The sequence below is a fragment of the Medicago truncatula genome, chromosome 6, assembly GCF_003473485.1.
Source record: "Medicago truncatula cultivar Jemalong A17 chromosome 6, MtrunA17r5.0-ANR, whole genome shotgun sequence".
Lineage (NCBI taxonomy): Eukaryota > Viridiplantae > Streptophyta > Magnoliopsida > Fabales > Fabaceae > Medicago > Medicago truncatula.
Genome location: NC_053047.1, coordinates 31,534,084 through 31,550,568, shown reverse-complemented (window position 1 = coordinate 31,550,568; position 16,485 = coordinate 31,534,084). Strand labels below are relative to the sequence as shown.

Genomic DNA, 16,485 nt, shown 5'->3' with positions numbered 1-16,485 from the left:
GGAAATTCAGTAGAAAGGAAAGTCCTAAGTGTTAGTTTAGTTAAAAGTATGACACTGTAGGGCAAACCTGGGAAACAATGGAAACCCAGTAGGAAGGTAAATCCTGAGTGTCCAGTTAAAGTAAATAACATATGAATTCTTATGTATATAAACCATTGTTTATTTGGTAAACCGTTAGATAGGTAAAAGAGATTATTGATTAGTAATATTGACAAGAGAGTTTTTTTCCATGTTTAGTACACCGGACATGGCTGAGAACATCAAGGTGCATTTTATTTTATATTTTATGTTACCGAGTCTTTGTACTCACTATGTTTGGATGATGTTATCAGGTTAAGCTTGACATTGAAAAGTTAAAGAGTATGTTCGGACTACTCGTCAACAGTTCAATGTAGAGTTCTTCGTTATCGGATCACGGTAAAAGTCGTATACAAGATTGTAAATTCTTGTTGTACATTTTAAAATATCTATAATTGTAATATTAAAGGACCCAAAAGTATTCAAACTTTATCAGTTTAGATAATTTTAAAAATTTATCTTTGTTCCTAGTACCAGACATCTTCCTAGATGTTACAATTATTATTATTAATTATTCTACCAAAAAATAGTATTATTAATTAAAAAGAACATAAACTATTATTAAAAAACTACCTATTAAAAACCATAGCTAAATTTTGACAGAAAAAAAAAAAATCATAGCTAAATCAAACACCAATAAGCTATTTTTATAGATAACATAAAAGTTTATCTAATGGCTACAAATATAAGAGAAAGTGTAGAGATGAAGGATAACAACAAACACTCAACACAAACGATATAGACTGCTGATTTAATATCGAACAGTCCATGCATCTTAAGTTAAATACCTTCTACGATCATTTAGTTAGATATTTAACTTAAATGACCGCAAAAAATATTTGGTAAGTCCATTAAATGAGCTTATAGTTTATAAGCTTGTTTGATAAAAAAAAGCTCTGTTTGATAATGCTCTCTTACCACGAGCTTATAGCTTATTTCACGAGCTTATAAACTATTTTTCAGAAGCTATTTCAAGTAGCATCTGAGCTTATAGCTTTTAGTTTTTTATCTTTTGTTCCATTTTTACCCTTATTATTTTAACTAAAAGTCATATTTACCCTTTATCATTTACTATTATACTTAAAAACAAAACGGCGTATGCTTCTCTTTAATAGTTACAGTTTCTGTGCAACAACGCTAGTGACATATGATTTTCCTAAAAAAAATGACCTATGATTTTTATAGGTATACATATATATAGATTACGTATTTTCCCGTCAACTTTTTTTTTTTTTACGTATTTTATGTTTCTGGTGCTATTCTTTTAACACTTATTTCTTTTATCATTTTTAATCCTATTGATAGAGATTACGTATTTTATGTTTTTGTTGCTATTCTTTTAAAACTTATTTTGTTTTATCATTTTTAATCCTATTGATAGATTATTTTTTACTTTGTCTATAAAATAAAATTTTATACTTTACTCATTCATAAAGTATACAAACTGAATGATATAAAAAAAATAAAAAAATTTAAAAAAAATTATATTGATTAGAATAATAAATTTAAATGACTAAATTAAGAAATTTCAAATACTTAAATATTAATTGATATAAGTTTTATTATAAATTAAAAATATCCTTTTATGTCATTTTACATTTATCAGCTAGCAGAACCGCTAATTTTACCAAATACTTCAATTAGCTTATCAGCTATCAGTCATCAGTTATCAGCTATCAGTCATCAGTCATCAGCTATAAGCTATCAGTCATCAGCTATCAGTTATTCGCTATTTTTACCTAACAGAGCCTATATCCGACAAAGTCATGTTGTAATTATTCGAAGTCCAATCCGCAAAAGTGGATTTATGGTCGAACAAAACATAGAAAAGACAAAGTAGTAATAAAACATCAATTATTAACTAACCTTATTTTACTTGTTCAACGATGATATTTGTAAACCTTATTTTATTATTTTAAATTAAATGATTAAATTTAAATGGTTGGTGAATTTTTACCGAATTACAAATTATTATGAGAATTTGAGTTCGATTTTGAACTCTAGTTTACAAGGACACAATTTCCCAAGAACTAGAGAGCTAATAGAGAAAACAAAACAATAATTTTTGTACAACTTTAAATTTTATATATCTATTCAACATCTTATTTTATCGGAGTAATAGTCATTTTAACCCTTGAATGTGTAACGAGTAATTATAATAGTCCTCAATGTATCGAAATTTCAAAATAGTTATGATTAAAATAGTTCTTGACGCTAAAATAATCTCTCAATGCTGACATTAACTCTTTTTATATAGGGATTGATATGACATCAAGTAGGTATTTTTTTTTGAACAGGCCAAAATGAAATTATATTAACACGAGTGATTCATCTCACATAAGGCGTGCAAAAGATAATCACCCAAAGAAATTACAAGGTCAATTCGCCGGTGTATTAACAGCAAACACCGCAAGAAAAAGCATAATAACAAGGAAATTAAAGCATAAAACCCATACAAGACAAAGGGTACAACCACTCGTCGTGATAGCTAAAAACAAAAACATGCATATTTGCCTTTAACCACTAGAAAGATAGCAACTTCACTCCATCCGCGATGGTGCGGACTTGCGAAGCCTTATTGTTGAAAACATGATTATTCCTCTCCTTCCAAATTACCCAAACACAAGCTAGCCAAATTAACCGAATGTACGGATGTGTAAACTGCGGTAACCCAACCAACTGTCCAAACTAAAGAAGATGAACCCGACTCCTAACAGGAGCGACGAAAGATAACCTAACCACTGTAGGACGAAAGACCACACGCTGCCAAAAGTATCGCAACTGAATAGAAGGTGATCCGCGGTCTCCAGCACGCCACAATCACCCATGCACATAGTATCATCCGTGTGAAGGACTCGACGCCTCGCTAAATTATCTTTTGTCGCTAGCCGTTCACGAAAAAGTCTCCAAGCAAACGATGATACTTTCAACGAGACATGCTTATGCCACACAAAGTCAAACACACCCCTAACAGAAGGCGCTTCTACCGTCGTGAGATACTGATAAGTTCCCTTAACAGAGTAGTCGTTAATAGGATCAAGAAGCCACCTCCACTTGTCATGATAATGAGCCTGCAAAACAATATTACGCAGCAAAACAGAACACTCCGTAACACCCTCCTCCTCCCAAGCAAGGAGGCGCCTCAAGTAGGCATTTATAAAGACCGATATGACAATAAATAATCGAGGACTAATATGAAAATATTAACGAAATATTTTAATGTTATGGATTATTTTGACTAGCGAAGTGGACAATCAGAGACTATTTTAAAAATTCGATACATTGATGGACTATTATGACTACTCGTTGCCATTCAAGGAACAAAATGACTATTATCTTATGTTTTATCTCTATATCTTTTTCCCATCACACCTCATGAAAATTATTTTTCCACACCCTTCGATCAATATTATATATCACATACATCATTTATTGAATGAATATTAAATGTTGATGTTCGCTTATAATAGTAATATTTATCTCTTTATCAATCTATCACATAAATACACAAATTCTAAGATAAAATTTTCATTTTAAATGGATAACACTTACTATAACATTTCCCATATTTTTCTTCTTCCTTCTCTCAAGACAAAATAAGGTGTAGACCAAACATTATTCTTTTTGCCAAAGACAAAACAGTTTCACATTCAACCCCTAACTTACCAAATATATTGTTTTTGAAGGATAACTTACCAAATATTAAACCACGTTATTAAGCAGTACTCAAACTGCATCACATTCTAACGCATTACATCACCCACTACACACATTTACACATTCACGTTACACATACATCACACATGCCAAATGTATGTTCTTCTTTCCTCTTCACATTTGTGCTTGTCTTCTTTCTAACTCCATCTCTTCACCGATAAACACTCTCCCACTTTATCTTCTTGCTCAATCCTCTCTCTCTCTCTCTCTCTCTCTCTCTACCTCACACACAATCTTAATCATAGATTACCGCAAACCCATTTCACAAATCACGCTTATAGATCCAAATTCAATATCTTTTTCATCATTCATTCTTCAATTCTCATTTGGGTCATTCATTCATATACCAAACATCATTAACATCCACAGACAAAAAAACATCATCGTACAAAAAAAAACATCATTAACATCCATAAAAACCACACTTATAGATCCAAATTTCACTTCTTTTTCATCATTCCTTCTTCAATTCTCGATTGGGTCATCCAAATTCTTACAAACTTCTTCAATTCTCAATTGGGTCATTCAAATTCATACAAAGACAGTAAAAATCCATCATCGTACCAAGAAAAACATCATCGTATCAAGAAAAACATACTTGATCAATCTGTTTTGTTGCTTTTTCAATCCAAAGACACAATTTTTATAACATTTTCGAAATTTTCATTACCCATGTCTCGATTCATCTCAAGATGCAAAAAAATGAAGGAAATGACTTCATTTCATGGGACCCACATGGAATTTGGTTCAGGTAACCGTCGAACCGGGTTCAGTTTATTAAACCGGTTCAACCGGGTTCAGGCGATTTCAACCCATCTGAATCACATCATAGTTGCCGGATGTGGTAAACAATGCCGGCGGGTGGCGGTGGTTGGAGTTCAAGAAAGGTACAAGTGGGGACGTGGTGGGTCGGATGGTGATATGCAAAACCCGACCCGGAAAATCCGGGCTGAGGCTAATTGTCCAAGGTGTTCCAAAGATATGAATTTGTTTTTCTCCAATCGTCATATGCAAAGTAATGGTGGTGATTCCGGTGGCGGCAACGGCGAAAATTTAGGTTCTAATGGTGATGGGGGTTATCAAGCAGTGAATTTATGTCCAAATTGTAAAACAGCATATCATTTTCGACCGTATAATACATCACCATTGCAAGGTACATTTGTTGAAATTGGTAGAGTGAGTAATAATAATGGTGGTAGTAGTAAAACTCAATTATCTAGAAGGTTTAAAAATGGTATTGGGAAAGATAGTAATAGTATTAAGAGTGGTCATCATGGAAGTGAGGATTTAGGTCTAAATGGTAGTGCTAGTAATTGGCTTGAAGTGTCAATGTGGGAAACTTTGAGAAATTACAATGGTGGTAGTGGAAATGCTGCTGGTGGTGGTAATAATGGGGAGCCGCCGGAGACATGGCCACTGCCGGTAGGTGGTGGTAATGGGAATGGTTTGGCTGTGCATACTCCTCCAGGTCCTCCTTTTGCGCCGGGGCTTAATGTTATAAGGGCTAGGGGGCCGCAGGAGGGTGGTCCGGGTGGTGGTGGTAATGGTGAGAAGAATACATGGGGAGGGTCTAATTTGGGGAAGGATTTGCCTTCACCAAAGGAGATTTGTAAAGGTCTTGATAAGTTTGTTATTGGACAAGGTAGAGCCAAGAAGGTATGTTGTTCTTCCCAAATCTATTTACTATTATCAATATTGGCGGAAATACGGGCATGTGTGCTATTGCGTGCCCGTCTGTCTCTGTTTTCTATTGTGCTTCGTTGTGTATATATTCTATCGTAGGATTGTAGGACATTCATTTTAATTTAATTTGCTAGTTTCAGTTTCATAATATCGATGTTTATTAAAACTTATCTAATTTTAGTTTCAATAATCATGTTGTAAGTTTTAATTATAGATTTGGAAAGGAGTCGTGTCTTTAAGGCAAATCTGTATAGAAAACGGTTCGATCATATTTGTCTATCTTTTTTTTTCGTTAAATAGCGTAGTGACTAGAAATTCACCTTTATAAGGTGAATAAGTGGGGTGTTCGGGGTTCGAACCCCGACCCCTGCATATATTATGCAATGTCCTTACCAACTGAGCTAAGCTCACGGGGACCGATCATATTTGTCTATCCATTTACTGTTTTCAAGACATACTGCAAATGCATTTTCTAACTTATTGCCTTTGATTGTACCTCATTAATTAATGGTTTATGTTTCTGTTGAAGGTGCTTTCTGTAGCTGTTTATAATCACTATAAAAGAATATACCATGCCACTTTACCGAAAGGGTTAGTTCTTTTACTTTCCCTTTCATTTTCTTTATTTGTGTTCCTCGGTTGAATTTCAACTGATGCTTCCGATTATATGTGATGATAAATGTCTGGAAAATATAAGGAATGATAAACTTATAGTTTGTTCTTTTGCATTATCTTTTTTATGTGATTAAAATGGTGGATTTCAATACTAGGTCGGGTGCAGATTCAGGAATTTCAGGCATATTAGATGATGACGAAAATGTTGAACTAGAAAAGAGTAACGTTCTTTTGATGGGTCCAACAGGATCAGGTATAACATTCATTACAACTAGTTTTTTTTCCTTTCTTTTCCGTTTTCTCTTATAAAACGAAAATAACATGATGCACCTTTCATATCAGTATCTGAAAGTACAATGTGTCCGCTAATCTAATCTAACTTTCATCATATAGGGAAGACATTACTTGCAAAAACACTAGCTCGATTTGTGAATGTTCCATTTGTCATTGCTGATGCAACAACTTTAACACAGGCAAGTATGCATTTATTATGAGATAATATTAGAAATTCGCAAACCAATTGTTCAGCATAAATAAGTTAAAAAATAACTATTCAAAATTTTACTTATTTGAGTGATAAGTTCATATTTGGTATTGTAGCATAAATTATTAGGCTAAGCTGGTTTTCATATTTGCTATAAATTTTTACGTTAAATGAGTACCCTGAGTTGCTTTCAATTTTGTTGTGTTAACTTGAAAGATGAAATGTTCTGATTTTCAGGCTGGTTATGTTGGAGAAGATGTCGAATCAATACTATATAAACTACTTGCGGTACGTGTATTGTTCAGCAGGGTTATGGTGTTTGAATAAATTATCAATTCTTTCAATGTTCACTGTCCAGCATCCCAATGTTGTCGATTGTGGATCGCAATAAATAGCGGCTTGTTCAAATTCTGCTACTCTCGAGCACTAGCTATAGCGCCGCAATTGCTGAATAGCACCAGCCTAAATGGCATATCGTAGAACAATAGTGATTTCTCCAAATATCGCTATGCTACAGTGCCACTAAACCGCTATTCGACATAGTGCCGTATCCTAGAAATTTTGTCATAATTTTTGTTTGAAGTGTATTTATTTTTTTGTCAACAGCAGATCTTCTTTGCAATTTTTTTTTTTCATCGCATTGATTGTAATTTTACCTTTCTTATTGCTACAACGATTATTTTTTCCGTATAGGCAGCAGATTACAATGTTGCAGCAGCTCAACAAGGAATAATTTACATTGACGAAGTTGACAAGATAACAAAGAAGGTTGTTTGTCTAAAATAATTGGATTTAGTTCAAATTTTCTCATCCACAATAGATTTTAAATGTTACGATGCATAATTTTACAGGCTGAGAGCTTAAATATCAGCCGAGATGTTTCTGGTGAGGGTGTTCAGCAGGCATTATTAAAAATGCTCGAAGGAACTGTAAGTAGAGCGATTCCAGATTGCTGTTGTTGCTAATTGGTTTATAATATCTTTTTAATGAATTCTGTTAAGGGAACTATATTAGTTTACTTTACAATTTTGCATTAGCAGCGCTTGTATCATGACATTGCGAAGATATATCGTATGTACCAAAACTAGAATAAAGAAGCAATTTGTTCACATAGGTTCTCATAACAATTGCATATTGAGTTTCTATTACATAATACGAGCAAGGATACTTTAATTGGTAATTTACCGATAACAAATATCGTTGATGGCGTATGGTAATTTCAATTAGGTTAAGAAAATACAGAATAAGTATATTATTTTGCCTGGTGGGTTCTGAATTTTGAGATTCGAAGGACAAAACAAACACTGTAGTGTAGTTTTGGTTTCACATTTGGAGGAGGCAAATTTGTTTGCAGAGGTGTAAATGTTTTTTTTTTTTTTTTTTTAAGTTCCATAGGTGCATAATTGATTTTGACATGTTTGAATGTTTTTGAGTATAATTGATTATAACTTGATCTGCAATTGATTTTTAGCCTTGCATCCTAAACACAATGATTTTTTATTGTCTAGATAGTAAATGTTCCGGAGAAAGGAGCCAGGAAAAATCCACGGGGTGATAACATTCAGGTATGTTGTTTTGGAACAAATATCATCTCTTCTCTTCGCTCCGTTTTGTTTATATATATATATATATATGATTAGACAAATTTTCTCATCTTTTGTCTGTTTGCATTTTCTTGAATCCTGGTACATTTGTCTGCAATTGGACAAAGAATAAAAATATGAGGACAATGAAGTCACCTAATTGTTTAATGAACACTGATATACACGTAAGTTGTTAATGTTATGAATAATAATTTTCTATTTATCTTCTAATATATTATGCAGATAGACACAAAGAACATTCTTTTTATATGTGGTGGAGCATTTATTGATCTTGAAAAAACCATTTCAGAGAGGTAATCTTTATGCCTTGGTCTTGAATAAAAAATTCTTTAACTGATGATAAATGTTTTACACTCGTATTGGTTTCTGCGGAATATTCGTTAACTTGAATTATCAATCAAATAAACCAGACGACAAGATTCTTCTATTGGTTTTGGTGCACCAGTTCGTGCCAACATTAGAAGCGGTAGAATAATCGATTCTGCAGTAGCATCATCTTTACTTGAATCGGTGAGAAATTCTCTTTTATTAGCTGAAATTTTATTGACTCGTTTTGTTTTAATCTTATAAATCAAAATAGATAGAAAAGTATATGTATAGTTTAAGAAATTGAAACTAATGAGTAATGTACTCGAGCTTCTTGTAAAAAAAAAAAGTAGTAATGTACTCAAGCTACTGCAGTGCTGTGTGCTTTACCAAATCCTCCAAGACCATAAAAGAACATATATGCAGCACTGACACTTCATTGAGGCCATGCCCAGACACCGACACATATAGTTAAAATCAATTATTCTATTTTTTCATATCATTATGGTGTTGACGTGTCAATGTCAGTTTTGTGTCTGTAGTTGATTGTTACATCTGAGAAATTCCAAATTCCAAATGAGTATAAAACGCCGTGGTAATAATTTTCAGGTGGAAAGTTCTGATCTTATTGCATATGGTCTCATACCAGAGTTTATTGGACGATTCCCCATCTTAGTTAGCTTGTCAGCTTTAACCGAAGAGCAACTTATGCAGGTAATCCCTCATTGTTTATATCGCTTTTAATCCCTTATGCAGGATTATTTTAGATTTAGAGTAAATATATGACAATGAAAATATTGTTTGGCTTGCAGGTCCTCACAGAACCAAAACATGCTCTTGGTAAACAGTACAAGAAATTAGTCGGCATGAATGAAGTAAGCATCTACGTTTGTGTGTTTGTGCGCGCACGTACTCAATGTGTCTGAAACTTTAATCTTGCACTTCAGGTAAAGTTACACTTCACAGACAAAGCTCTGAGAATGATAGCAAAGAAAGCAATGGCCAAAAATACTGGTGCCAGGGGTTTAAGAGCCTTAATAGAAAACATTTTAACCGATGCCATGTATGAGGTATTGATCTGACTATCTTCGATTATCAAAAATTGTTATCAATCTCTGCGGGTTTGATATTACTTACACACAATGCTTATGTGTGCACCAGATTCCTGATATTAAGACAGGAAGTGACCGCATTGACGCCGTAGTTGTTGATGAAGAATCAGTAGGATCACTAACAGCTCCTGGATGCGGAGGAAAAATTCTTCGCGGAGATGGTGCTTTGGAGCAGTACCTAGCTAAGATAAAGGATTCAGAGGTACAATCTTTCATAAAGGCTAATTGACTGGTTTTTTCTTTTGAGAATATTTGTTATAAAAGGCCTATCCTAATTGAGGGTTGACAGAAGGGATCAAGGATCCGACGATTTACTCTCACCTTTCACACGAGCATCCATGATATCCATGCACGAGTCTCCCATGATAAACTCAGTTGCTACATGGATACACGAGTCAGATACATTGATCCATGTAGCAACACGAGAATACCCCGTCAATCTAAGGAGAGGACTATAATTGAGTAATATTGCTTTTGGTGTGGGCTTGTACAGAATAAAAATCGGATACTTCGATTTTTTTGACTCAACTAGTAGGGTACTTCTGAACAAAATTTGCGCCTTTTTCTGATGTGTACATCTGAATTCATGTTGGGATGGAGAAAATTCCTCCCTAAAAATCAGATATTCGCAGCCCTAGTATGCCATTGGCACCTTGCCCGGTTGCATGATTTGGTGCCTCCCCTACCTACCACATGTATAGCGCGGGAAAAAAATATAGAATGGCCTATCATTTTCTTTACATCGCCATTCTGAAATGAGGTTGTAGTGTTAATTGGTAATTTTTATTTTTGACCATATTTTTTTTAATCTTTTGCAGGATGTAGTAGCTGAATCAGAGTTACAAGATAGGGATTCAGATACTTCATCAAGAGCCATGAGCATGTAACATTATAGTTACCATATTCAGTGTATAATTTTTCATTGTCATTTGTTATTTGTAAAAATGACATTAAAAGAAAATTTGATGTAATTATCCCCTTGTATAACAGAATAGTTACTGGTCTCAGTTCTTACTGAATAGGAAGGAAATAAAAAGAAAAATGAAAAGTGTAGTGTAGCATTGCTAATTTAGGCAGCACATTATACATATTTCCATTTGTTTTTGAGGAATCTTGAATGTAATCATTTTTTTTATATGAAGTTAATGGTTATACTCATTCTTTTCTCCCTTGGATTTGTGTTCATCAAAATGGAACATATAACACTGTCCTTACATATCTTTCTTTAAACAATCTAGCAAATATATGTTGCTAAATGATGTAATAATTTAATATGATAATAAATTAATTATATTGATAAATAAATACTAGTAACATCATTTTATTACTACTTATATTTACAACAAAACAATCAAATCTTTCTTCCATTAGATGAGGCTGACAATATGGTTGGATTGACATCTAAAATTGTTAATTAAGTTATATTAACTACATTTTCCTTAAAAAAAAAAAAACTACATTTATTTGAATAGTTTGATCAAATTTAGGTCTGTTTTGTCAGAATTGTGTTCTATAACTAAAGGAATTGTATCAGAAAAAATGTCTATCTAATTTTTTATGCTATTGAAGGCTTCAAATATTTAGCTGAAAACAGACTTTAAAAAGTCTTGGTTAATAAACAAGTTGGGTTATATCTAAATTAATATGTATTTTGGCTGTCAAAAAACTTAATTTGAATTAGTCCTAAGCTAATTGTCACCCTCAATTTTAACCTTAGCATAGTATATCACATGACACTCTTATGTTCAAGTTAAATTTTTGAAATTTAATGATTGATGAACAGATATATTGTAAGAAATTGCATGAGGGGAAGATTAACCAAGATTGAGAATTTTTGAATAGCAAAGTAGCTGCTATGATTTAGAATTATTTTATATAAAAGTTTGTTTGAGCATATACCAATGAAAATAAATTTAATAGACTCATTTTGAAAAGAAAAGAAACAAATATTTTCAGATTCTAAACATATTTAATTCCTTTTTTTTTTGGCATCAAATGATATGACAAAGAGCAACTCCACCAGATAATTCAAATGAAATACTAGCATAATATATCCATAATCTAATGGAAATGAAAGCTTAAAGGAGCATCCCTACATCAATTATATAGCCATAGTGTGTGATAATCACTTCATGAAATTCTACATAGCAGAATTACTAATTAAGCCATAAGAGTTATAAGGCTTCATTCTTTTTTCAAACTATAGTGCTTCTTGACAGGTTCAGTTACATCCCATGTAATGTTCATTCCTTTAGGGAAAACAACTAAATTACCACCTCCAATTTCAAAAGATCCAATTGACTCTTCAACAGTAACATTCACTTTTCCTTCAAGTATATACATTGTTTCTTCTTCTTCAAATGACCATGGAATTTTTAATGGACCACCTTCCCACCTGTTGAATGTTCAGACAGAATCTTGTGTCAAAGTAACTTAAGATTGAATGAAATATGAAAAGACGGAGTAGAAACATAGCAAGAAAGAAAGCAAAACTACGACAGTAATGTTATACTATGACATGATTAAGAGAGTTTAGCAACTATACACCGACGGTGAAAATGATATGAAATATGATCGGAAGTCAGCATCGAACCTATTTATGGTTACTTCGCATGTGCAAGCACATATTTCTTTAGGTTCGATTCGACCCACCAAATTCTCTAAACTAGATGCAGTAGAGTAGCCGTGAATCCCCTCATAATACTTCGGAGTTCCTTGAAATGGATTGTACATCCACTATGAAGCATATCATTCAATGATAGTTTAAAGAACAATAGTTTCATAACTTCAATTTGTGCACAAGAGAAAACAAAACTATGTAGCATACTGTCAAATGAAAATATGCATTCATTCGCAAACAAACACAACTATTCGCGAAAAGCCGGACCCTATTAATTTGAATCTCCAATCCATGAAGAGATACTAATTAATAGGGTCCTTTAACTCAGTAGCATACTGTCAATCATGACTTGACTTATGAGCTGAGCTAAAATGGATTTGAAATCTCTGCAATTTCGCAATTGTGAATCTTAGCGGTTAGATGATGATTGACAGTTCGTAGTCCGTCATATCTTTTAAAGTTGATTTCGAGAAGTCAGAATATGAACAGTCTTATCTTCATCCAACGGTCAAGATCTCTTGATTGCATGATTGCAGGGAACTTGGTCAGTGATATATAAGGAGAAAAAGAAAAAACGCTGCAAATATTTGTATATATGTCAAGAAACTAAAATCCTTTTTCCTGAAAGCTTTTATTTTGCTACTGTCTCAGACACATCTATTCCTCTTCAGATATCTAGAGATGAAACAATCATCTATGTTTTCACTTTGTTTCGCGGCCAAATACCACTATTGGTCCTTTTAGTTTGATAGAATTTCCAAGTTAGTCCTTTAAGTTTCGAAAGTTTTAAATAGGTCCTTTTAGTTTGATAGAATTTCCAAGTTAGTCCTTTAAGTTTTAAAAGTTTCAAATAGGTCATTTCAGTTGATAAACTATTTTCACCGTCACCATTTCAAAAGTTTCAAATAGGTCCTTTTAATTTGAAACTTTTGAAACTTAAAGGACTAACTTGGGAATTCTGTCAAACTAAAAGGACCTATTTGAAACTTGAAGACTAACTTGGGAATTTTGTCAAACTAAAAGGACTTATTTAAAACTTTCGAAACTTAAAAACTAACTTGAGAATTCTGTCAAACTAAAAGACCAAAAATGGTATTTGGCCTTGTTTCGCTGACAAAATGCATTAAACTATCATCACCAGAACAGTTGATCCTAAATAAGATTAATCTTATCATCTCTGTAAATTAAAGATTAAATACATTAAGTAAAAGACTTGAAACATTATGAACATAACAAAACAAAAGATCTTAATATCGCAAACTTTCACAAGAGATGTGAATATGTAGTGTTTTACTGTATGCTCGGAAATAAAACTTCATTCATCCCAATGTAGCACAAAACAAAATGAGGTTAAAAGTTAAAACACTCGGGATGCAGTTTCCCGTCCTCGCTATTAAAATAACTTCATGTTATTAGAAGTGTGCATCTTGACGACACAAATTGTCTAAAAGCACGCATCTGAACAAATGTTTTAAAATTTGGATCGAAGATCGAACAAGTGAGACCTCTCGGTCATTGTTCAATTGGCGTTGAAGTGAAGAAATTAGCCTCCAAACATTATCTTTTCAAGGATTGAAACACAGAGTGCATCCTTTAAAGAGGTTAAACAGAAAAACTTACCAATCATCTAAATTGCAAAATAAATTTACAAACACACCTAGAAAACATACTATTACCACCCCCACTACAAATGAGTATAAAACACAAAAATGATCATGATTCATGACCCAAAATTTGTTATGCAAAAAAGCTTAAATTTTTAAAAAAACACATTACTAGGATCAGTAAAAAAACACAAATTAAAACAACATTGATAATAATTGTAAAGGAAAAAATTACTATTACTACCCCGCAACAAATATAAGCCTAAAACACAAAAAATGATCAAGACCTATGAAGCACAGACACTTCTCGGATTAGACGTGACCTGGTATCGTGCCTGACATCGACACGACACCAACACTTATAATTACACTGAATTATGCAATTTTCTCGAATTATTAGCCGCGTCGGTGTGTCACTATCAAGTGTCCGTGCTTCATAGATCAAGACCCAAAATTTGTCATTTCAAAAAGCTTAAAACTTCAAAAGAAGCACATCAATTGGAGTAGTAAAAAATCTAAGAAAATGCAAAAAGTGATTAAAAAATGAAGAAAAAAAGAGTGTGAAGAAGAAGGAAGTTACTTAGGCCAAGTTGAAACACCAAGCTCAATGAGTTTGGATTGGGATGGATTCTTCTCTATCTTGACTCCAAATACTTCATAGGTCGCCATGGAAGTTTCCTTTGGCATGAGAATGAGAAACAAGATGGAGAGAATGAGAGGAACGAAAATGATGATTGATAAACGTTGCACAAAGGGTTTCATTGCTTTACCAAATTGTTGTTTGTATTTTTCAACCAAAAGTTCTATATAGAGAAAATTTCCACTTTATGGACTAAATAATTTAAAATATTTATTTTGAGGAGAAATAATTAAAAATAATAGAATGTTCCTTAAAAAAAAGTAACGTTAATATAAATTAGATTGCCTTTTCAAGGCTGAAGAATAATACTTTGATTTTTCTGTTTCCAAGGGAAATTGACTTCAATAATTTTGAAAAATGAAAATACAAGTAAAAGTTTTGTTAAAATTTATTCTTCTTGGTAAACTTGTTTGTATTCTTCTAAACAATTCATTCTTTAATAAAACTTATTAACTGTATGAGTGTATTATAGTTTTCAACATTTATCGATAAATTTATACAAAATCAATTAATAATTGTTAATAAGAAGTTCATGTGTAACAAAAATAATTGTTCTATTTTTCAAAAAAAAAAATATATTCTATATTCTCTCTTTGACAGAAATAAAATATTCTCTCTTATATATTAATAAGAAAAGTTATAAAATTTGTAAAAAAAAAAGAAAAAAAGAAACGTTATAAAATAAATAAACCAAATAAACAATGAATTAATTTTTAGATTATCATTTTCTCATCAATTTAGTATTTAAATGTTTAACATTAACTAAAAAATTAATAAATTATATTTTCATCCATCAATTTGTTCCATCGGTTAATCCTCTTCCCCTAGGGATAAATTGATTAACAAAAATATTCAATAATTTATTTGGGACCAGTGGATTAATTTTCATTTTTTATTACAGGAATGGATTAATTTTTTAAGATGCAACATGATTGCAATTTATAGATCTTCATAATGATGTCTCGAATAAAGAACATAGCCATATATTCCTTCTTGTATTTGATAAATGACAATAAATCCGGCGTGACATCATAGATCCACTTGTGATTTTGTGACAACTTTTATGATAATTTTTCATATTCATGCTGTATTTTTACTTTTTCTCTTTATTGTTTTGGTTTTTGTGTCAATCCTTACAATACTCACATTGCATTTTTACTTTTTCTTTCTATTACTTTAGTTTTTATGTCAATCCTTACATTTCTTTGTATATTTTGACTATCTCATAAGTTATCTAAAACAATCTTAAAGGAAATAGGTAAAAGAAACATTTGTATCAAAAATTACAATGAAAAGCGATTCAATTTGACGTAGAAGCTCCAAAATAAGCTTCAACTAGAATCAATCTTGAACACTAAAATTGCTTTATGTCTATGCCATCCGAACAACTTTATAGAGCACCAACTTATCATTGAGCAAGTAGCACACGTTTGATCCATTTAAATGTGTATCCAAACAATCTATTACTCTCTCGTTCTTTTTAAGTGTCATTTTGAAATAATAACACCGAATTAAAGAAGTGGATTTTACATATTTTGAAAAAATATTAATGTTGTATTAGTATTATTAAAATGACAAATAATTTGATTTAGAAAAATAATAAACGAGACACTTAAAATGAGATGGAGTATTTTTGTTTTTTGAAAGAAAAATGAAAAGGAGTATTTGTTTCATGAGAAAAATAAAACGAGCCTTAGGATATGAAAGCTTAAAGAGAATTCAATCCCAAAGTTACTGATTTTTGTTTAACCAAGCTTTGCAAATGAGAAAATGCCAACATATTACAATAGACCATACTAGTATGCAATAGATACTTCAAGCTCAAAGTTGCTGGTTTTGTTAGACTATATATAGAGGAATATGAAATTAAAAAATAATAAATTTGAGAGATTTATCAAAGTCACCAAACCTTTTCAAATTATAAGTTTTTCAATTATTGTCCCTAACAAGTTGTTTTTATCCCTGCCAGAACCAATTGGTCGACAGCAATTCATGTGGCGTTCGTGATCAAAGTCCTCGCGA

General features: G+C 32.2%; 2 protein-coding genes across 2 annotated transcripts; one reads left to right on the top strand and one right to left on the bottom strand.

Annotated features, from left to right (window-relative positions):
- Window positions 1-3,812: 3,812 nt before the first annotated feature.
- LOC11442898 (CLP protease regulatory subunit CLPX1, mitochondrial) lies at window positions 3,813-10,736 on the top strand. Its single transcript, XM_003619547.4, has 15 exons — window positions 3,813-5,451; window positions 6,008-6,069; window positions 6,249-6,346; window positions 6,487-6,566; window positions 6,815-6,865; window positions 7,271-7,345; window positions 7,429-7,506; window positions 8,086-8,142; window positions 8,404-8,474; window positions 8,592-8,691; window positions 9,097-9,201; window positions 9,300-9,362; window positions 9,435-9,557; window positions 9,649-9,801; window positions 10,418-10,736. The coding sequence occupies exons 1-15, from the start codon at window positions 4,468-4,470 to the stop codon at window positions 10,484-10,486; spliced, it is 2,169 nt and encodes a 722-aa protein (XP_003619595.3). The 5' UTR covers window positions 3,813-4,467; the 3' UTR covers window positions 10,487-10,736.
- An 887-nt stretch (window positions 10,737-11,623) lies between these two features.
- Window positions 11,624-14,624, bottom strand: LOC11442996 (uncharacterized). Its single transcript, XM_003619549.4, has 2 exons — window positions 14,404-14,624; window positions 11,624-11,994 (listed from the first exon to the last, which is right to left on the bottom strand). The coding sequence occupies exons 1-2, from the start codon at window positions 14,583-14,585 to the stop codon at window positions 11,784-11,786; spliced, it is 393 nt and encodes a 130-aa protein (XP_003619597.2). The 5' UTR covers window positions 14,586-14,624; the 3' UTR covers window positions 11,624-11,783.
- Between the last annotated feature and the right edge of the window lie 1,861 nt (window positions 14,625-16,485).

Excerpts from the sequence above, each read along its gene's own strand:
- LOC11442898 (XM_003619547.4), top strand. The coding sequence starts at position 4,468 with ATGTCTCGATTCATCTCAAGATGCAAAAAAATGAAGGAAATGACTTCA. Across the intron at positions 8,143-8,403 it reads CACGGGGTGATAACATTCAG|ATAGACACAAAGAACATTCT; the intron begins GTATGTTGTTTT and ends TATATTATGCAG. Across the intron at positions 8,475-8,591 it reads GAAAAAACCATTTCAGAGAG|ACGACAAGATTCTTCTATTG; the intron begins GTAATCTTTATG and ends CAAATAAACCAG.
- LOC11442996 (XM_003619549.4), bottom strand. The coding sequence starts at position 14,585 with ATGAAACCCTTTGTGCAACGTTTATCAATCATCATTTTCGTTCCTCTC. Across the intron at positions 11,995-14,403 it reads GGTGTTTCAACTTGGCCTAA|GTGGGAAGGTGGTCCATTAA; the intron begins GTAACTTCCTTC and ends AACATTCAACAG.